General features: G+C 35.7%; 2 protein-coding genes across 7 annotated transcripts; one reads left to right on the top strand and one right to left on the bottom strand.

Annotated features, from left to right (window-relative positions):
• Nucleotides 1-1,130: 1,130 nt before the first annotated feature.
• Nucleotides 1,131-10,113, bottom strand: LOC144969448 (adenosine 5'-monophosphoramidase HINT1-like). Of its 5 annotated transcripts, none has more exons than XM_078908561.1 (6): nt 10,025-10,113; nt 7,692-7,832; nt 7,184-7,315; nt 6,436-6,540; nt 5,240-5,312; nt 1,131-2,727 (listed from the first exon to the last, which is right to left on the bottom strand). In XM_078908561.1, exons 2-6 carry the CDS (start codon nt 7,818-7,820, stop codon nt 2,636-2,638), a joined length of 531 nt encoding a protein of 176 aa, XP_078764687.1. In that variant the 5' UTR covers nt 7,821-7,832; nt 10,025-10,113; the 3' UTR covers nt 1,131-2,635. The 5 variants fall into 5 exon arrangements, with proteins under 5 accessions (XP_078764687.1, XP_078764690.1, XP_078764691.1 ...); XM_078908564.1 differs by lacking the exon at nt 10,025-10,113 and adding an exon at nt 9,808-9,981 and having other exon boundaries at nt 2,261-2,727; XM_078908565.1 differs by lacking the exon at nt 10,025-10,113 and adding an exon at nt 9,834-9,981 and having other exon boundaries at nt 2,261-2,727.
• A 489-nt stretch (nt 10,114-10,602) lies between these two features.
• Nucleotides 10,603-17,786, top strand: LOC144969447 (uncharacterized). 2 transcript variants are annotated; one of them, XM_078908559.1, is made up of 3 exons: nt 10,603-10,709; nt 11,647-11,954; nt 17,380-17,786. In XM_078908559.1, the coding sequence occupies exons 2-3, from the start codon at nt 11,688-11,690 to the stop codon at nt 17,686-17,688; spliced, it is 576 nt and encodes a 191-aa protein (XP_078764685.1). In that variant the 5' UTR covers nt 10,603-10,709; nt 11,647-11,687; the 3' UTR covers nt 17,689-17,786. The 2 variants fall into 2 exon arrangements, with proteins under 2 accessions (XP_078764685.1, XP_078764686.1); XM_078908560.1 differs by having other exon boundaries at nt 10,603-10,713.
• The last annotated feature ends 2,435 nt before the right edge of the window (nt 17,787-20,221 follow it).

The raw sequence follows: 20,221 nt of genomic DNA, 5'->3' as shown, positions 1-20,221 counted from the left end.
ATCCGGCCAGGACAAAACCAAATAATCCCATCCCAAGACAGAGACAGAAAGCATGTTGGAAAACAGATATAGGGGGATAAAAGACACGGTACGTGACTCCCTGCCCACTATGGGAGGTCAGAAACCCCACCCAGTCACATGGCAAGGAGTATGTTTTGTTTTTAAGAGTTTTACAGTGCTTGTGACATATTTAGGTCATATCAGCTCCATCAAAATGGAATAAAATGGGATTGTACAAAAATTCTAAAATTATAATTAAAGCACGAAAGCAAGAAAAAGTTGGGACTAAGGCAATTGATTAAAAATAGGGAATAGTTGTAGATTCTAAGAGCACACCATCAATGTGCTTCGTTGGAATCAACTTAAAGTCTCATCCAGACACCAACACAGGATCCCACTAAGAGGAATACACTCAAATGTTTACGATATATGATCAAAACAAAAAAGGCCACAACCAAGTAATCTCATTCCAAGACAAAGACAGAAAGCATGTTGGAAAACAGATATAAGGGGATAGAAGACGCAGTATGTACCCCCCTGGCCACTATGGGAGGTCAGGAACCCCACCCAGAAATATAACTATCATTACATAACATAAGAGAGATGATTACAAGGGGAAAAAAATATCACCTCCCAAAACTAACACTATACATTTGACTGTTTCCCTCTCAGCCAAAGGACTCCGGCAAGCACCAGGACAAAACCAAGTACAGTAATCCCATTACAAGATAAAAACAGAAAGCAATTCAGGAACCAGATATAGGGGGATAAAAAACACAGCAAGTGACCTCCTGCCCACCATGGGAGGTCAAAAGACCCCACCCATTGGAAGGGAATATGAACCGAAATACGGATATTAACTCACTCAATCCTAGATATTTTTTTCTACTTTTCAAATTTTGAAAAAATGTATTAAAAATGAGCATGTACATAGATAGTTTTATTCAACTACCATTAACATGTAAAAATTAAGAACAGTAACTTTGATATCACGATATAATTTGTCTCATAAAAAAATGTAAAAAATAGGCATGGGGCAAAAGTAACCCCAGGTAAACTACGGATATTGTCGGTGTTAGGGTTGAGTGAGTTAAGAAAGGATTGTTATAAATAAAGCAATAAGTAACATCTATGGAGTATACATTTTATTGACAAACATAATACATAAATTGCATTATTTTAATCACAGTAAAAATCTGACATTGGCAATACTAGCAGAAAGATTTATGGTCCTGAGAAAAAAGGCAGACATTTCGACAACATATTATAAAATATCCTCTGCATTAAGGACTAGAAGAAGAAGAAGAAGAAGAAGAAGAAGAAGAAGAAGAAGAAGAAGAAGAAGAAGAAGAAGAAGAAGAAGAAGAAGAAGAAGAGAGAGAAGAGAAGAGAAGAAGAAGAAGAAGAAGAAGAAGAAGAAGAGAAGAGAAGAGAAGAGAAGAAGAAGAAGAAGAAGAAGAAGAAGAGAAGAAGAAGAAGAAGAAGAAGAAAGAAGAAGAAGAAGAAGAAGAAGAAGAAGAAGAAGAAGAAGAAAGAAGAAGAAGAAGAAGAAGAAGAAGAAGAAGAAGAAAAAAGAGAAGAAAGAAGAAGAAGAAGAAGAAGAAGAAGAAGAAGAAGAAGAAGAGAAGAAGAAGAAGAAGAAGAAAGAAGAAAGAAGAAGAAGAAGAAGAGAAGAAGAAGAAGAAGAAGAAGAAAGAAGAAGAAGAAGAAGAAGAGAAGAAGAGAGAGAAGAAGAAGAAGAAGAAAGAAGAAGAAGAAGAAAGAAGAAGAAGAAGAAAAAGAAGAAGAAGAAGAAGAAGAAGAGAAGAAGAAGAAGAAGAAGAAGAAAGAAGAAGAAGAAGAAGAAAGAAGAAGAGAGAAGAAGAAGAAGAGAAGAAGAAGAAGAGAGAAGAAGAAGAAGAAGGAGAAGAAGAGAAGAAAGAAGAAGAGGAAGAAGAGAAGAAGAAGAAGAAGAAAAGAAGAAGAGAAGAAGAGAGAGAAGAAGAAAGAAGAAGAAGAAGAGAAGAAGAAGAAGAAAGAAGAAGGAAGAAGAAGAAGAAGAAGAGAAGAGAGAAGAGAAGAAGAGAAGAAGAGAAGAAAGAAGAGAAGAGAAGAAGAAGAAGAGAAGAGAGAGAGGAAGAGAAGAAGAGAAGGAATTTATATTAATGTTCAAAATAAACGAAAATAGGAAAAATCAGAGTTCTTAAAAAAAGAAAGAGACGAAAACTTTATTCACCACAATGATCAGACTATCAAATTAAAATTCCCTCTCAAATCTCTATTTCTTCCAATAAATCGAAATTTCAAGGAATAAAATCTCTATTAACCAGCAATGCCACCCTATTTATAGGAAAAGTCCACTTTTAAATAGGTACTTATGGATAGGTGTGATGTTGGTTCATTTTGGTTACATTTCCATTTGTATGTAAAATAACGATATTTTTTTTTCAAATTTCCCTCCCTAAACTAGGTTTAAAAATCCGAATGTGGATGGGAAAAAATCTAATTTGGATTCCATAAAATCTGTTTAAACTGATTAAAACTGTATATATGTAACAGGTCTGTGAAAAAGCTGGTTGGTCAAAAAAAATTTGTTGATATATCAGCATCCTGTTATGTTAAAACAACAGATTCCGCACTCATCATCATGAACGTGTTAACCAGGAGGCCATGACATTTGTCTCCCTCCTAATACATGAATGTGTAAATGGTAGACTGACTGTGCTCCGTCATGACCATTGTTTATCACTGAAAAAAAGAAAGGGGGGGGGGGGGGGAGGGAGGTTTTGGAAAAATACAAAACAAAAAGAAAATGATTCATCAGATTTAAATTGAGCTTTATATAGCGCAATATCCACTAAATGTGCTCAAAGCGCTTTACAAGGGGTCCCTGGTCAACAGCAACATTTAACATGTAGGACGGGACATGATGCCTGTTAGGCGAAATTACAATTTTTCGGACAAAGACAACGCTGTTAACGGCCAGGTACTCATTTTACACCTGAGTACGGTGAGAGAATGTGAGTAAATAGCCTTTTCCAAGGACTCAACTATGCGCCGAGCGCATGGCTTGAACCCAGGACCTTCCGATCCGAAAGCGAGTGTCATACCACTAGACCACATAGCCGCACAACATTTAAATAAACAAGAAATTTTGCAGATGTGATTCATGATAAGTTGTCGCTCATGTGAAACCAAAACCAAACCACAAGTCATTGTAAACGAAATGGAATAGTCTGACCTGGAATTATCAATAAATACAGTGGTCTACGTTTATACGCACTCCAGATACAAGCATGATCTGGCTATAACTATAAGTACACTCATAGTGTGAAGCAGTATTTTTGCTCTATGAATATCACTATAACCCTTTTTAAGCACAATATTTGCAGTATCTTTGCTATATGAATATAACTATAACCCTTTTTAAGCACAATAGTTGCAGTATTTTTGCTATATGAATATAACTATAACCCTTTTTATGCACAATCATCGAAAAGGACTCCATTTATAAGAAAGCTAAATTTTCTGACCATCAATTAAAAATTACAAAAAGAAAAGAAAAAATAAATAAATAAATTACTAAAAAGAAATATACAAAAATATCTTATAATACAAACGATTGACAAACAGGGTTAACAAAAACCACCAAAATGATTTGCGAGTAATGTATGGTTTACACCTCACTATTCCATAATTACTTCCCTTGCACAAAGCAATTGGATTCAATAGTCTGATGTCACTTCGCCCAGCAACGGCGGCCATCATGGTTCTAAACAAAGAAAATCAGTACTTTTTATTCTTCATGCTGGCTAGAACTTTTCATATGTCTTTGTGATCAGAATGTGTAAAAGTCAAAACATGATCAGATTTATAATGGGTTTTTTTTCCCTCTGGATATGCTTTTATGATCGTCGGAGAAATATTTCAAAAGGGTGTCCGCCATTGTTCTGATAGTTCATTTGTTGTTTGTTTTTAGGTGTTTAATGGCGCTTTCGACACTATTTAGGTCATTTAAGCGCCCGTCTGATAGTTTAGAGCCAGTTACTAAGTTACCATACATCATTAAGAGGGAAGTAACATTCCGACTGTTGATGAAATGGACAATGCACATCCGAAATAAAATCCTTAGTGATAACAATAAGTAGGCTCTGCAAGTCAATGAAACTGTACTGGAGGAGGATGGGTGAGAGGGTGAGGGAGGGTTAGAGACGATCACATTGTCTACGTGACAAGGTGCAGGAAGAGGGGTAAAGGGAAGGAGGGTTCAGACTGTCATAAGAATGGTCATAATTAATCATCGATCAAGACACAGTCATTTTGATGACAACAGTTTGTTTACAAAGGTGTTAGGTGTGCTAATGATGTGTTGATAAGTATATCTGTGCTAAACACTGGCACTCTGCACCAACAACCTCAGAGGTTGTATAAAAATAACAATAATAATAATAATAATAATAATAATAATAATATAATAATAATAATAATAATAATAATAATAACAAATAATATTATTAATAATAATAATAATTAATAATAAGCAATTAAAACCATTAGACTTTATCTTCAACTTAATTAATGAATTAATGGCTGAGAATGGAGTCTGAACAGTTCAAAGAAATAGTGGATGACATAAACAGGTGCACCCGATCGAAAGTCTAATAAAGCAACAATCACAAGCTTCTTTGCCCTTTGTCCCACAAACATATCGATGGCCCGTTGATCAAACCTCTGAAGTAGCCTCTTTGCGATACTATACTTCAGAGGTTTGATCAACGGGCCATCGATATGCATAATGCTGCCACACATTGTGGCAGAAAATAGGAGCTTATTTACCCTAAAAACATTAAATATAAAAATAAAAGAAAATAAAAAAAGTTTTTAAAATGATTTTTTAATGATCAATGGAAAGTAAGTCTGCAACCTGCTGCAAGCATTCATTATGTAAATATTTGGAAACTCGAGGTAACAGTTATTTTTATTGTAATGTGATCTTTGAACAAATAATTCACAAAGAATCCTCTTATAAGTACAATCCAGCTATAAGCAAGCTCTGCTCGATTCCCAAAGAGTGCTTATAAATGAAGACCACTGAAACCAGAAGCCCAATTAACATTTTTAATAGTATTTTTGTGGCAAAACAATTGTGGAAGAATTGTTAATGTAATTGCAAATATTCAAAATTGAAAGCATTTAATTCAAATGTGGAAACATCAAAACCATACAAAGCAACCCAGAACTTATCCATCCAGGAACTTACCCACTCGGTATCCCTTTTCCAATCCTTTCGTATCAGCCACATTCTTTGCAACCAAAAGCAAATGACCTAGGAGCTAAAGACAATCAAACATTTTTAAAAACTTTGTGGCTTCATCTAGTCAAATTGTAAAAAATTTGGTAGTTTGGCTTTAATCAAATAATATACCATACTATTAACAGGGATCATCATCATCATTGCCTTTTTCACCCTGGGTCAGGGTATAGGCCACAGACAAACACTTTCCATCCTTCTCTATCCCGAGCTAACTTTTTTATCTCATTCCATGTCTTACCACTTCTCTGTATATCAGCTTCTTTAATTCTTCTCCATGTTCCTCGTGGCCTTCCCTTGATCTTCTGCCCTGAGGGTTCCAGTCCAATACTTTCTTTGTTATAGTGGAGTCATTCTTTCTAAGCCTGTGTCCAATCCACCTCCATCGTCTTCTTCCTATTTCCTCTCCCACTGGTTTCTGCTGTGTTCTTTTCCATACTTCTTCATTTTTTATTCTATCCATCCATTTTATTCTGAGTAGCTTAAGCATGCACCTGTTTACGAAAATCTGTACCCTCCTTATACATGCCTGTGATGCGTTCCAAGTTTCACATCCATACAGTAGGACAGACTTCACGTTTAAGTGAAGTAATAATAAATTAACAGGGATAGCTCCGATAAATAAATTCCTTATATCAAATTTACATGAAAGATACTGTCATCATTGATAATTTAAAACATATGGTCATAGAGTGTCCAAAATAATAATTTGTCTTTAGGCAGACAAGGACTGTATTATTTTTCAAAACAATGTGAGTGTGAGGAAAAGAAAATGCTTTGAAATGATTTCAAAATCCAATCAATTACAAATTTGCATTTAAAATTTAAAAGCATATCTATATTTCACTCTAATTCCTCGTTCAAATGAATCATTCATACTTATCCCAAAGACCTAAATTAATTTTTTTTTTATTTTACAAATTTTGACAATCTCTCTCGTGTTAAATCACAGGTCAAATTTCAACATTATGGTATGATTATGCAGGTCATAAAATACTGTCACATCTCAAGATTGCTCTATCATCATCTCACAATTGAAACGGAATTGTGTTCAATCTATTCTTCTCCCCCATACCCTATGCCCATCCACAAAACCACTTAGTTTTTATACCCATTTTAAAAAATTACAACAAATATTTTTTTACCATTTGATCCTCATCCTGGGCCTTGCTTAGCATTGAAATTGGTTTCTTGGGAATGACAAGAAAATGAACAGGGGCTTGTGGAGACACATCGGAGAAGGCAAGGCACTGTGGTTAGATATGATAAAAGATATAGAAAGATAGATTAAACAACAAGACATGTCCTCACCAGCCACAAAGGAAGATCAAAATTCCCAATTCAGTAAAAAAAAAAAAGTTGAGCATTTATATAGTACAATATCCACTAGACATGCTCAAAGCATTTTACAAACGGTCCCTGACCAACAGCAACACTTAATATGTAGGATGAGACATAACGTCAGTTAGGCGGTATTACAATTTATTTCTGATAGAGACAATGCTGTTAATGGCCAGGCACTCCTTTTACACCTGAGTATGGTGAGAGAATGTCAGTAAAGAGCCTATTCCATGAAATCAACTATGCGTCGAGCAAGGCTCGAACCCAGGACCTTCCGATTCGAAAGCGAGTGTCATATCACAAGACCACATAGTCGCAGTAAATAAATATTGAATAGAAATTAGATAAAAAAGGGAATTATACCACTGAAGAAAATTTTATTTGTAAATATACCAAAAAATGTGAATCAATGTTGTGAATGTTGCATTGAATGGTGCATTGATATATAGACAGAGAGTAATTTATTCAAATTATATTTTGTTATATATGTCTTTGTGATTTAGAAATAAATTAAACATTTCTATAACTTTTTTTTTTTTTGGTCATCTTTACCTTTTCATCCTCATATAAGATATCAGCTGGAATAGATTTGTCGATAATTTTGGAAAATATTGTTGGCTGATTTGAAAGCTCTGCGTTTTTGGCTTTGGAAACTTCATCTGACCTCAATCTGGAAAAACAGTGCTTAAAATATGAAAAATAAAAATGAATGTGGAGCGTTATCAAGCTTTAAAAAATAACATAAGGCGAAAGATTGTTAATGTTTCGGGTGACCTACCCCCCCCCCCCCCCCCCCCACCACCACCACCTCCACTCCTTCTTCAATAAACTTGCAGCATATAATCTGCCAAGAACACTGAAAGTTGGAGAAGAGACAGATTAGTTGCAGTTATTGGAGCACGATTTGTATTTCATGAATCCCACTTGTCATTCATTTATTCAACATTTGACTAAAATAACATTAATATAATTTTTTAGAGGGAGGTGAGGCGGGGAGAGATATGTGAAAAATTGGAGTGAGCTTTACAGGTATGATATGGTGCAAAATTTCTGAACTCACCACTAATGCAACTGGTAACAGTTTTGCTGTCACCCCAATTGCTGCGACACACTTCAATGCATTATAGAAGCCTTGTCTATTTGAAGATTTTATAACAGAGCAAACAGCCGAGGAAAGCCTAAGAGCCATTTCTCACACAATCTGAAAAGGAGAAAAATCAGTCATATATGTCGGATGACGGTAAAAGAAATGTTCTTTAAAACCCTACTATTCTTCAATGATTTCTCTCATGATATGAAATAGAAACTTTTAAATTTCGGTAGACTTGAAAAAGACATTAGAATCTTTCTACAATTAAGCCGGTAATTAGAGAAGCTACAAGAAAGGTTTTAAATTAAAAATTAAATATTTCGTTTGAACCACACCATACTTTTATGCCAATTAATTAGAATAACTCATCAAAATGGACTTTTCTCATTAATTTACATATGTTTATTCATAAAATGACGTTGATTTGTTTTCTCTACTTTTTAAAACAGAGATAAAACGTATTAATAGTAAAACTTATTATCATGCTAAACATAATATATATAAAATAAATATATATATATATATATATATTATATATTTATATAAATATATGTATACATAATGGATTTCAGCACTAAAAGTGAGCTTTTAGCATCATAGACTTTGGCACCACCCATTCATTCCTTTAGTAACCTCTTTTTGTAAATAAAAATGTACAAAGAACATCATCACACACCAACACCAAATTGCATTCCTCGCTTATCAACAAGATGGAATAAAGTGCAGCTGACAATCAGCCCTAAATTCCTACATATTAGATAATATGCAAAGTGACTTGATTTTATTTTATTAGGCTGTGCTCAAGTTTTTGATTGTAAATTAATGAGTGGATGATGCATTTGGGGAAGGGGTGGTTAAATTAATTGATTTGTCACTTAATTACTTAATTCATTTTCTTTCTTCTCTTAGTATCTAGATATGGACATCGACAGAAAATAGTCTATTTATTCAAAGAAGACGATGACGACGAATTCACTGCGCGCCGATGTTCACCTAAGACCGTGATGCCTAAAAAGTTGCCAAACAGGCCCGATGCTGAGAAATTAGAAATTGGCATTGTATATAGGCACTTTGATAACTCCAGTCCAGTGGCCGCCGAAAGGCTCACTGTAAGGTGAAACTCGTTTTTTGGAACTTTATTTTTGACCCTTTACTGTGTTGGTCACCTTGGCGTTATTTGTGAACCTATGTGACTAATTTTGGTATCATTATAAAGGGCACAAAACAAGCTTTCTAACGGTGTATTTCATTCTCAATTCCTGATTGTATTTCTCAGAAAACTTATGTAATAAAAATTTATAAATTTTTGAATTATAACAACTTTTTAAATTATGGATACATTTTAATTATACTTCATACATCGACAGACAATTAATTGAAGAAAATCTCTGCCAAATTTCATACAAATTGATATACTCGCTCATTATTTTATTTTTCCCGCCACCAACCCCACTTTGTAGGCCAAAAACCTCATATTTTTTTCCATTTTCGTTTATCATTAATTTTTTCCAAACTTTCCATACATGAAAATGATTTATATGAAAATAAAGCTTATTTTCTGACCTTTAAAATGATATCTAACACTTGCCATTTATTTTTGAATTGAAACAAAATTTCTGAAAACAATAAGTGGGCCATGTTGACTGCAAGACTCAAAATTTCCCGATCGCCGCGAGATGCTGGTTTTGAGGCAGCAGTGAGGAGATCACAGATTCTCTCTGTAAAGTTGACAAAAAATTTCAGTAGAAAAATATAAATAACTCTGGAACCGTAGGTCGTAGAGAAACAAATAAGGTATCAAATTTTATGTTTTTTCAAGTCCCATCCCCTGACTGAGTCAAATCAAGATATTTTGAGTTTGAAAATTTTATCAAAGTGCCTATATTATATCACATACAGTAAGTTCACAAAGTATGTCACCCTTGCCCTTGGGCTTGGGCCTTTGGGTGTCTCACAAAACTGCAATATCGATATTTTAAAATGTGTTAATCTCATCAAACACTTAATTATCTCCAAACACGACAGTGAATCAATTTGAGCGCAATTTTGTATATCTAACAAATCCTAATTCTCGGAAATGACTCACGAATTACGAAAGTGAAAGTAGCCTACTTTTAGTAGGTATACGGTATCTCGACAGTCGACATCCAGTAAAAGTCGGAAGTTGGCATGGAAAGGCTACAATAAGCACCTAAATTAAATATGTGTGGAGTGCACAATGGCGGCATTGTTTATTGAATCGCCCAGATTCGTGAAATTTTAACAAACATATCAATGCAAACTTCAAAATTGTTTTATCTTACTTTACATACACCTCTGATCCTCATCGGTATTGCCAGGTACCTTTGCAAAAGTCCCGCCAACTTTATGCCAGAAATCCACCAACTTTGCCCTACTTCACCTGCGACATTTGCCAAAAATCCGCCATTTGGTTTTAAACACGTATTATAATCAACAATAGTTTAATGTCTCAGAATAAAAATTATGTCACTAAACGCTACTCATTTATTTGCAATTATTTCCTTTTCAAAGGCATAAGGATTCGGAATTTCGATTTTGTTTGAGCAGGATTTAGACTGTTGGATATTGTTTTTCTAGTACACTCACAATAGGTCCTCCTAAAAGTCACTTCATGGGGAAAAAAGAGGAAATAATTAGACTTGATTGCTGTACTTTTACTTTTTTTAAAGGTATACAAATCATCAAAAATTCGCCATCCGCCGGGCCATTTTTTCCCTGCCACGTTTAAAAATCCGCCAATTTAGCGGAAAATCCGCCAACCTGCCACTAATGACCATAGAGCCTCTTGTCACACACTACACACGACACACACACACACACACACACACAACACTGAGAAACATTGTATTTGTGTGTTCAAAGGAAATCAATCGGTCAACGACTTCTTTTTGCTTGATAATTTAGGTAGCTATCCTGCCTGTGACTGAGTGGAGTTGGAGCAATTTGTTTCAAAACAATTTCTACCCCGTAAGTGAGTTGTTTTTTTTAGTTCATTTATTATCATGTGTTTAAATCTAATCTGAAGTCTAGGATTAAGAAGCCCAAAAACCTAAAGTAGTGCTCGATATTGCACTATAGAAAAGATCAATTTTGTTTTTGTTTTTGTTTTTCTGTTGTTTTTTTTAAGGGAGGCCTTCCGAAAGCTCCTACATCCCCAGTATTCTTGTTCTAGTAGGGGGTTTGGGAGGTGGGGGGGGGGGGGGGTGGACTTTTTTATAATGTTCTTCTAGTGGGGGTATGATGATGATGATGATATTATGATAATAAAATAATAATAATAATGAAAATATTTGCGGTAATGATAATAAAGAGGAGTGCGGTTTCGTTAGGTTTCAGGGATTTGTTAAAATTTATAATATGATTGTTAAATACAAAATTGGATTATCTGTGATTGATAAATAAAAAAGTGGATTTTATCTGTTTTGATTTTTTTTTTTTATTCTCTATAATCTTTGCGATACACATAAATGTTAAGAATAAGAGGACACACTTATTTTGCTTATCTCTGTTGTTTTTTTTTTAATTGTTTGTTATCACAAGTATTTCGGTCATCAGAATTTTGCAAGCTGATTACAATTCTATGCCACTAGCAGTAAAACTATCTTATTATTGAGAGAACATCATACAATATTTCAAATCTGACTAAAGAGTTAATCTGTTATCATATTCATCCTTTGTGTAAATTATAGATAGAATGCGCTTGGCCAAGGAGTTCACAACATTGCCATCCGGAAGTATAACGGACCAACACACAAACTCTGTGTAACCATGAACTTTTATAGGCTGGTTAATACAGTTTAGTGAGAACAACTCACAAACGCGGATGGCAAAAACAATAACAAAGGCCTGAGTGACGTCATCTTCGAACTTTCTATATTTTATTGTTTTTTTTTTATTTTTGCAGAATCAGTCCATTGCGAAGCCTGGAAATATCTGTGTGAAATCATGAGTCTCTTATTCGATATCAGCGCATTCCTCTTGTTTGCCATGGAGTTCTACCACATTTTAGCTCACTCTATGATTTTGTGTGGATTGCGGACACTGCCTAGAAAAGATCTTATCAGGATTCGCTACTATTTTCTGGTGGATGGACTGACTGTTGTTTGTTCCTCCCTTCTTTTAACACAATGCATGCAATGGCTTATGGTCTTGCACCTAATGCAGCACCTTTACTACTTTATCACGTGGAATAAAACCTACTGGGCCAAAAAGGTGAGTAAACTTTAAATAATATGAAATATGCGATAATCCTGTTGCCTCTTAACAACATATCAGTTCTTTTCTATCTTGCAATCTATCTATATATCTATATGGTGGCGTTTAATGCACCTCCGTTGGAGGTGTAGAAAAACGCACCGTTTTTATGCAGCTCCATTGGAGTTTGTAAATAAATCCACCGTTTTTATGCACCTCCGTTGGTGGTGCTGGTTAATTAATGAAAATGTTGCTGCTTGAAGCTCGAAGGAAAAAATAACGATAAGTGTTGAATTGTGTAAGCCTCAATTTATTTGACGAAGACATACTGTGGACGTTTCTGGTTTCCCCTTTATCAACAAAACACGACGAATAAGACACTAAGGACGAATGAGAGGTGTGTGTGTGAATGGCGTAGTTACGGTGAATAAACATAAACAATGATGAGATGGGAAATAGAATACCCCTTTGTAAGAAAGTACGAATTAAATTATGACAATAAATATAAATAAAATGAATTAAAAAGCCGTTTTATGTACCGCCATTGTGGGTGTAAACGTGCGGTGTATGTAGAAATAGACCCACAGAAGAAAAGAGGCTTCTCATCATATTTTCTGTGAATAGACCCGTATGATATACGTCCATGAGGTCGGTTTAGATAGTTTTTGAGTGTTTTCCTCTTATTGGGATCCTGTGCTGGTGTCTTGATGAGACTTTAAGGTGATCTCAAACTAAGTACATTGATGGTATGCTCTTGGAATCTGCATCTGTTCGCTATTTGAACCATTCTCCCTTTGTCTTTCTTTTTCTTGGATGCTTTGATTGTAAATCTAGAATATTTATTTGACTGACCCGTTTTCTTCTTTTTACTGCAAGCGCCGTGAAACCCTTAAAAACATATAAAACAAAACTCCTCCCCCTCTTCCTCCTCCTCCTCTACCTCCTCCTCCTCCTCCTCCTCCTCCTCCTCCTACTACTACTACTACTACTATTACTACTGCTACTACTACTACTACTAGTACTACTACTACTATTAGTACTACTACTACTATTATCAGGCCTTTGTTATTGTTTTTGCCATCCGCGTTTGTGAGTTGTTCTCACTAAACTGTATTAACCAGACTATATAAAAGTTCATGGTTACGCAGAGTTTGTGTGTTGGTCCGTTATAGATAGTATGCGCTTGGCTAAGAAGTTCACAACATTGCCATCCGGAAGTATAACGAACCAACACACACAACTATGTGTAATAATGAAAGTTTATAGTCTGGATAATACCGTTTAGTGAGTATTACTCAGAAACGCGGATGGCAAAAAGCAATAACAAAGACCTGAGTGACGTCATCTTCATTCTATCAATACTTCCGGATGGCAATGTTGTGAACTCCTTGGCCAAGCGCATTCTATCTATAGATAGTATGCGCTTGGCTAAGAAGCTCATAACATTACCACCCGGAAGTATAACGGACGAACACACAAAACTGTGTGTATCCATGAACGTTTGTAGTCGGGTTAATACAGTTCAGTGAGCATACTCATTACTCTATAGATAGTTCGAAGATGACGTCACTCGGGTCTTTGTTATTGTTTTTTGCCATCCGCGTTTATGAGTAATACTCACTGAACTGTATTAACCTGACTATAAACGTTCATGGATACATACAGTTTTATTTTTATGTGTTGGTCCGTCATACTTCCGGATAGCAATGTTATGAGCTTCTTAGCCAAGCGCATACTATCTATAAATGTCCTTGAACGTTAGCTCTAACCATAGATAACACGGGTAGTCTGTGGCTCGAGCCGCTGCTGCTGGTCCAGTCCAGAAAGGTCGTCTATTGCCAATGTAATGTCGTGCACAGACCATATAATATTATATCTTCTTCTTCTTCTTCTTCGTTCCTCTGATGGACATCTATGGCTGCAGTCCGATATCTGCTATGAAGTCTGTGGTCCGCTTTAGGTCCTCAGCCTCACCATAGAGCTTTGTGTTGAGTGTTGTAGGGGTGACCCAGTGGTTCGAACGTTGCACGTTGTATAATGTATGATATGATGTCATTGGTAAAACTTATCGTTCGTTATATAACCCAGTAAACATGACCTCGAGCATAGAAGTAATGAAAGGGTTACGGGCATGGCCGACATTGTTACGGGTGTTGACCGCATTGAAGTTGTCACGTAGGCGCGTTCTTATTTATTATCAGTGAAAAACTTTTATCTGCCTGCGTACCGAGGTCAACTCGTACTTCCAAAATCCATGCAGTATGAGTTGTTTCGCTTCATTTGCCAGTTCTACTACAATTGTATTCAAGGTTGAGTCATATGTAAACCATTATGGTGTAGTCAATACTAGAGCATGTGTAGGAACATAATATGTAGATGATGACGACGACGATGATCATGATTATGATGGTGGTAGTGATGATGAGGATGAGGATGAGGTACTACCGCAAACTCGGGGACCCAAATAATTTTGGGGGTTTGGGAGGGGGGGGGGGAACTTTAAAAAAAAGTCTAGTAGGGGGTTTGGGAGAGGAGAGACTTAAAAAAAAAAAGTTTCCCCCCTCCCAAAACCCCAAAATTATTTGGGCCCCCGAGTTTGCGGTAGTACTGAGGATGATGATATGTACCTTAGCTGACTATCGGTAGTTATGGATGTTAGGGAGATTGGATGTTGTAGGAGTGCGAGCTCAGACAATGACTCCGATTGCCTTGCCGTAGAGAAAAGAATATTTTGTTCAACGCCGCATGCTGGAAATGCTCTTTTAATATAAAACGATGATTCCAGCAATCGCCGCCATTTTGGTCATTGTCCGATTCTTAACGACATGAGACACAATCGGAAATTGTCAAGAGAATTAGATTAGAGGGGGGGGGATCCAAACAAACAAACAAAAAGTAAAGTGTACTGTGTTATCACTTAAAATGAATGCACATTATAGTCCGTATACATCATTTTTGTCTGATTTATTTGTGTGTGTGTGTGTGTGTGTGTGTGTGTGTGTGTGTGTTTTTTTGTTTTTTTTTTGGGGGGGGGGGTGGTGGGGGGTGTTTCTAGAATGACAGAATTTATGAAGGACAACAGACAAAGCCGAAAGGACTCTGCTGACCCGATGACGCCAACAGAGAAGTGGTAAGACATGGAATGAGATTAAAAATTTGGCTCAGGATAGAGAGGGATGGCAACTGTAACTGTTTGTCTGTGGCCTATACCCTGACCCAGGGTGAAAAAGGCAATGATGATGATGATGATGATGGGGTGTTTTGTTGTTGTTTTTTTCTTTCTTTTTTTTTTTTTTGGGGGGGGGGGGGGGGGGGTTGTTATTATTGTCCTTCATTTAAGAATTGGACAATGGCCACAGTAGCGATAACGATTGGTATAATCAACTTGCATATCAAATTATATAGTCACCAGTTTCCATGTTGGTTTATGTATGTACATTATGTATATTATTATTATTACATTTGTTGTGGTAGGTTGGTGATAGCATGTGTGTGTTTGGGAGCGGGGGGGGGGGAGGTTAGGGTCAAGGGTTAAACAGGACAATTGGCCCATCCGTGTTCGACATAGTTGATATACCCTCTCTCTCTCTCTCTCTCTCTCTCTCTCTCTCTCTCTCTCTCTCTCTCTCTCTCTCCCCTCTCTCTTCTCTCTCTCTCTCTCTCTCTCTCTCTCTCTCTCTCTCTTCTCTCTCTCTCTCTCTCTCCCCCCCTCTCTCTCTCTTTCCCTCTCCCCTCCCCCTCTCTCTCTCTCTCTCTCTCTCTCTCTCTCACTCACTCTCTCTCTCTCACACACACACACACACACACACACACTCTCTCTCTCTCTCTCTCTGCCTCGAACCATCCACTATTCTACCTGTCTATCTATCCATCTGTTTTTCAATCGATCTGGAGTTTTTTTGTGTTTTTTTGGATCCCCCCCCCCCCCCCCCCCCCCTCATTCTCCGTGGCTTACCCACGTTGTCCTTCTCCTTATTTCAGACTCCCGATCTCCCTCCTCCTCATGGGTGGGGTTGCTGACCTCCCATAGTGGGCAGGGGGGGGGGGTACATACTGTGTCTTCTATCCCCTTATAACTGTTTTCTGTCTTTGTCTTGGAATGAGTTTACTTGGTTTTGTCCTGGCCCTGGCCGGAGTCCAAGCTGGGAGGGAAACAGTCAAATGCATGGTTATTGTTTTGGGAGATGATATTTTTTTCCTTGTAAATCATCTCTCTGTTATGTATTATTATATTTGTTATTATTAATGTATAATATAAGCATTTGAGTGTATTCCTCTTTGTTGGATTTTGTGCTTGTGTCTGGATGAAACTTATAGGTGATCTCAAACTAAGTACATTGGTGGTATGCTCTTGGAATCTACATCTGATCCCTATTTGTTCCCAGTTCCCCTTTGTCTTACTTTCTCTTGGGTGCTTTAATTGTAATTCTAGAACTTGTTACTATCCCATTTTCCTCTTTTTCACTGGCGCTGATATAACCTAAATGTGTTGCGAGCGCTGTAAAACCCTAAAAAAAAAAACAAAAAAAAACAAACAAACATCTCTCCTCCTCCTCCTCCTCCTCCTCCTCCTCCTCCTCCTCCTCCTCCTCCTCCTCCTCAGCTAAAAATGCTCATTCACACACACGATGTCAATGAAATTTGTTCAAAGCATTTTACAATGAGTCCCAAGCCAACAAGAAGACTGGACATGTAAGGCAACACATACAATCTGGAAGGCTTTTATATTAAAAATAAAATTGAGAGAGATAATGCTGTTACTAGCGAGGTACTCATCGTACACATAAGTGCGGTGAGAGAATATTGAGTAAATGAGATTTATCCAAGGATACTTCATTAGGCTGAACACAGTGGGACTTGACCCAGGGATCGTCCTTTTCCTTCCTTCTTGTTGTTTGTAGTAGACTCAAGAGGATCGAGACAACGGATTCCATAATGTACCTTGTATCATTTCAAAACGGTATTATGTGGAAGTGAATAAAGTACTTAAAAGCGATTCTAAAGTTGTTGTTTTTTAAAATAGAAATAATAAAAAAAAAACAGAACTATGAGCTTCTGTCAGTTTTAGACACGTGAAAATTGGACCCAAGTTTCATAATTTTGACTATAAAATCAATTTTTTAAATTATATAAATCACCCCGACGACATAATATCGTTTTCAGCCGATGAGTTTCAAAATCCAAGAGACTCATCCAAGCCCCTACTATAGACTCTCAAGTAGGCCATGGACTCGTCCCAATAAATACACTGTGTGGTCATTTCGTTTCATTGTTTTTGGTATTTTAGACTTACCATTCCGTAGGCAACTGTCGTATCACAAAATCACAAGGCTTTAAAGCCAGACAACTAGGAAATCGCTTCTTCAGCTTGATCTTTTGAGACGTGTTTGCTAATATTCTCAAATTTTACAAGAAGACACATTTTATCCTTTTTCGTCCCCAGATCATTGACTGGAGCTCTTTGGATTATTTCAGGAAATCCCACCCTATTGATTTGAACTCCACCCTAAGCACAATGTTCGACATCGTGGTCCACTTGGCTATGATGTACGCCATCTACCCTCTACTGGACGCCTTTAAAATCGTAGCAGCTCTACTCATGGCTCAAGCAGCTCTCTACGCTGTTCTCTTTAACCCACGATTTGCCTGGTCCAGCCCTTGGAATATGCCAAAATGGGTCGAAAAACGTCTCGGAAAATTAGGCCTGGAAGAGTGGCGTGAAGAAGAAGAGAAAAATAAGAAGACCAATTGATGACAGTGTTTGTGTCCTAGGGATTTTTTTATAACATAAAACTATCCAGGATACATTTCTATCTTATCTTCTATTTTAACGATGTGTTTGGATTTTAAAACGATTAATGAATTTTACTTTTTTTTTTCATCTTTAAGTTAAAATTCTTTTTTTTAAAAAGTATTTCCTTCTTTTTTTCTTTTTTTTTTTTTTTTGGGGGGGGGGGGGGGGTGTTGTTTGGAATTAATAGGTAACCTGGATCTGATTAATTCTTACTGTCGTGTTTTATCATTGCTACACACAAGCACTGCTACTGTTACAATGAAGAAAAACAACAATATGGTTGTTATCTTTCTTTAACTCTCTCCTTACCAGCCATTTTCAGAATTTTCCCCAAAACTTCACACCCACCCAACACAAAAAAACAGACATTTCTTACCCAAACAGAAAAGCAACAAGCACATTCTATACATTATATTGTTTGACAATGAAATCAGTTCTATAACTATAGCTATGGCAAAAAGAAAAGAAATCTGGATGAGAAAAGTGACGATTGCATCGTAAAAAATGTGACGATTTTCCAATAGGTGGTAAGGAGAGGGTTAATTAATGGATACAGAATTGCTTCATCCAAAGTATGTTTGAAAGATGTTATAATAATATGTATAGCAAAGCCATAGAATTATTTCAGTTTGACCAAATGTTGTAATGCAATATTGTTGTTGTTTTTTAAATATAATTGTTATCACTTATTCACCAGAATGGAGTTTTTGCACTTACATTCTAATTCGAGGCTATTATTTCATAATGTTGGAAATTTTCACTTATTTGAGGTTTAATATATTAAAAATAGAATTCAGAAGATATACATTCGAGTGTTGTCCAAAAATTAACTGTAGAAAAATACATTGGTCTCGGTTTCTATGTCTATAATGGGAGCATACAATAGAATCGTGCTGAGAGATAAGAGACCATTTTAAAGGTAGATGACCTAATTTCACGAACTTGATTAACGATGTTTAACTTTTTTCTATTAAAACATTTTAAAGGTAATTTATACTATTACTGTATCATCATACAATTCTTTTTGTTCTCTTTATTTTTTTTTGTCAAGTCATAAATAGGACATTTAGCTGTGATTTGATGGTATTCAATTACAATTTATCATTCATGTAAATTTCTTAATCATCATATTACTTACGTTCTGCCATTTTTACAACAAAAAAGTTGGCAATGTAAGCATTTTGTTGGATGTTGTGTTGATTCATGATTTAAATGAAGGAAGTAAAAGTCGAGTATTAGAAAGTTGAGGAGGGGAATTTTGACAAGGTAGAATGCCATCTTGCCTTACCTTATGCAATTTAAAACTTATGACATATAGTCATTTATCTTGACGTAAACGAATTTCTTTAATAAATTAATTTAATGATTCAGTTATCTCTTGTCTCTTACTCATATCATCATTTTTGTAAGATAAATGAAATTTAGCTTTTTTAAAAATCTAACATTATTGAATACGGGTAATGCATTATTGAATACGGGTAATGATTACGATAATAGTAATGGAATTATTCTAATAATTATATATGTGAAATAAATCACCATTTATGGCAAGGTTATTTGACAAATATGAACTTTTTGATAGATGTGCAATAATGGAAGTTGATCTTTTTTTGAACCTTCTTGAGATGGTCCAGTATGTCAAACAAAACATTATTTTCATTGGCATCAGAAGGTCATTCCTTTCAGACCTTTTTCAAAGCACTTCATTTGGTAAAATTTATATCCCACAAACTATTAGTATCGCAAATGCTCTTTAAAAATGAGGTGCCACGTTTTAAATCATTATGTCACTGATTTTTTTGATTTTTTTTTATTAAAAAAATTATTACTCCTTTTGATAATTCTGCTCTTTTGCATTACTTTTATGGATTGACTATACAATCATAATTTTTATTGATAACATAATATACAATTACCCAAGTCTGTAACATATTATTACTGCCTTTTTCTGCCATTGTCATAAAATCAAAGTGTAAACAAAACAAACTAAAAAAAAAAAGAAATATATTAAATTTGAAAAGTGTCAACTTGTATTGTACATTATACAAAGTATTGACTTGTATAACAATACATACATTGCGGTCACAATGATGGTGTACTTTTATGAGAGATCACAATATTTGAATGTATTCAATGGCACCGGGTAAAATGTTTTAAACATGTGATTTTTTTTATTTATTTATTATTTTTTTTGATCATGTATTATCATTATTTATTTTTTTCTTTTCGTTTAAAAAAAAAACAAAAACTTATTAAGTTTGATTTCCACAAGTGTAGCTGCTGTTCACCGTATTTAATTTCTTGATGATTCCTGTTTTTGACGATGTTGTGGCAAATCCACTTGGCTTCTTTATACTACTATGTATGTTGTGTATTTATATACCTGTGTCATATCAGAGAGATCGTATAGCTAACGCTTCGAGAGCTCTCTCTAGCCAAAAAGCCCGTATCTGGGTCAACAGCTGATCGTGGAAATAAGCGCGTACAACAA

Source organism: Berghia stephanieae, chromosome 3, assembly GCF_034508935.2.
Source record: "Berghia stephanieae isolate SIO BIC M18660-M18661 chromosome 3, UCSD_Bste_1.3, whole genome shotgun sequence".
NCBI lineage: Eukaryota > Metazoa > Mollusca > Gastropoda > Nudibranchia > Aeolidiidae > Berghia > Berghia stephanieae.
This window is presented reverse-complemented; position numbering and strand designations above follow the sequence as displayed.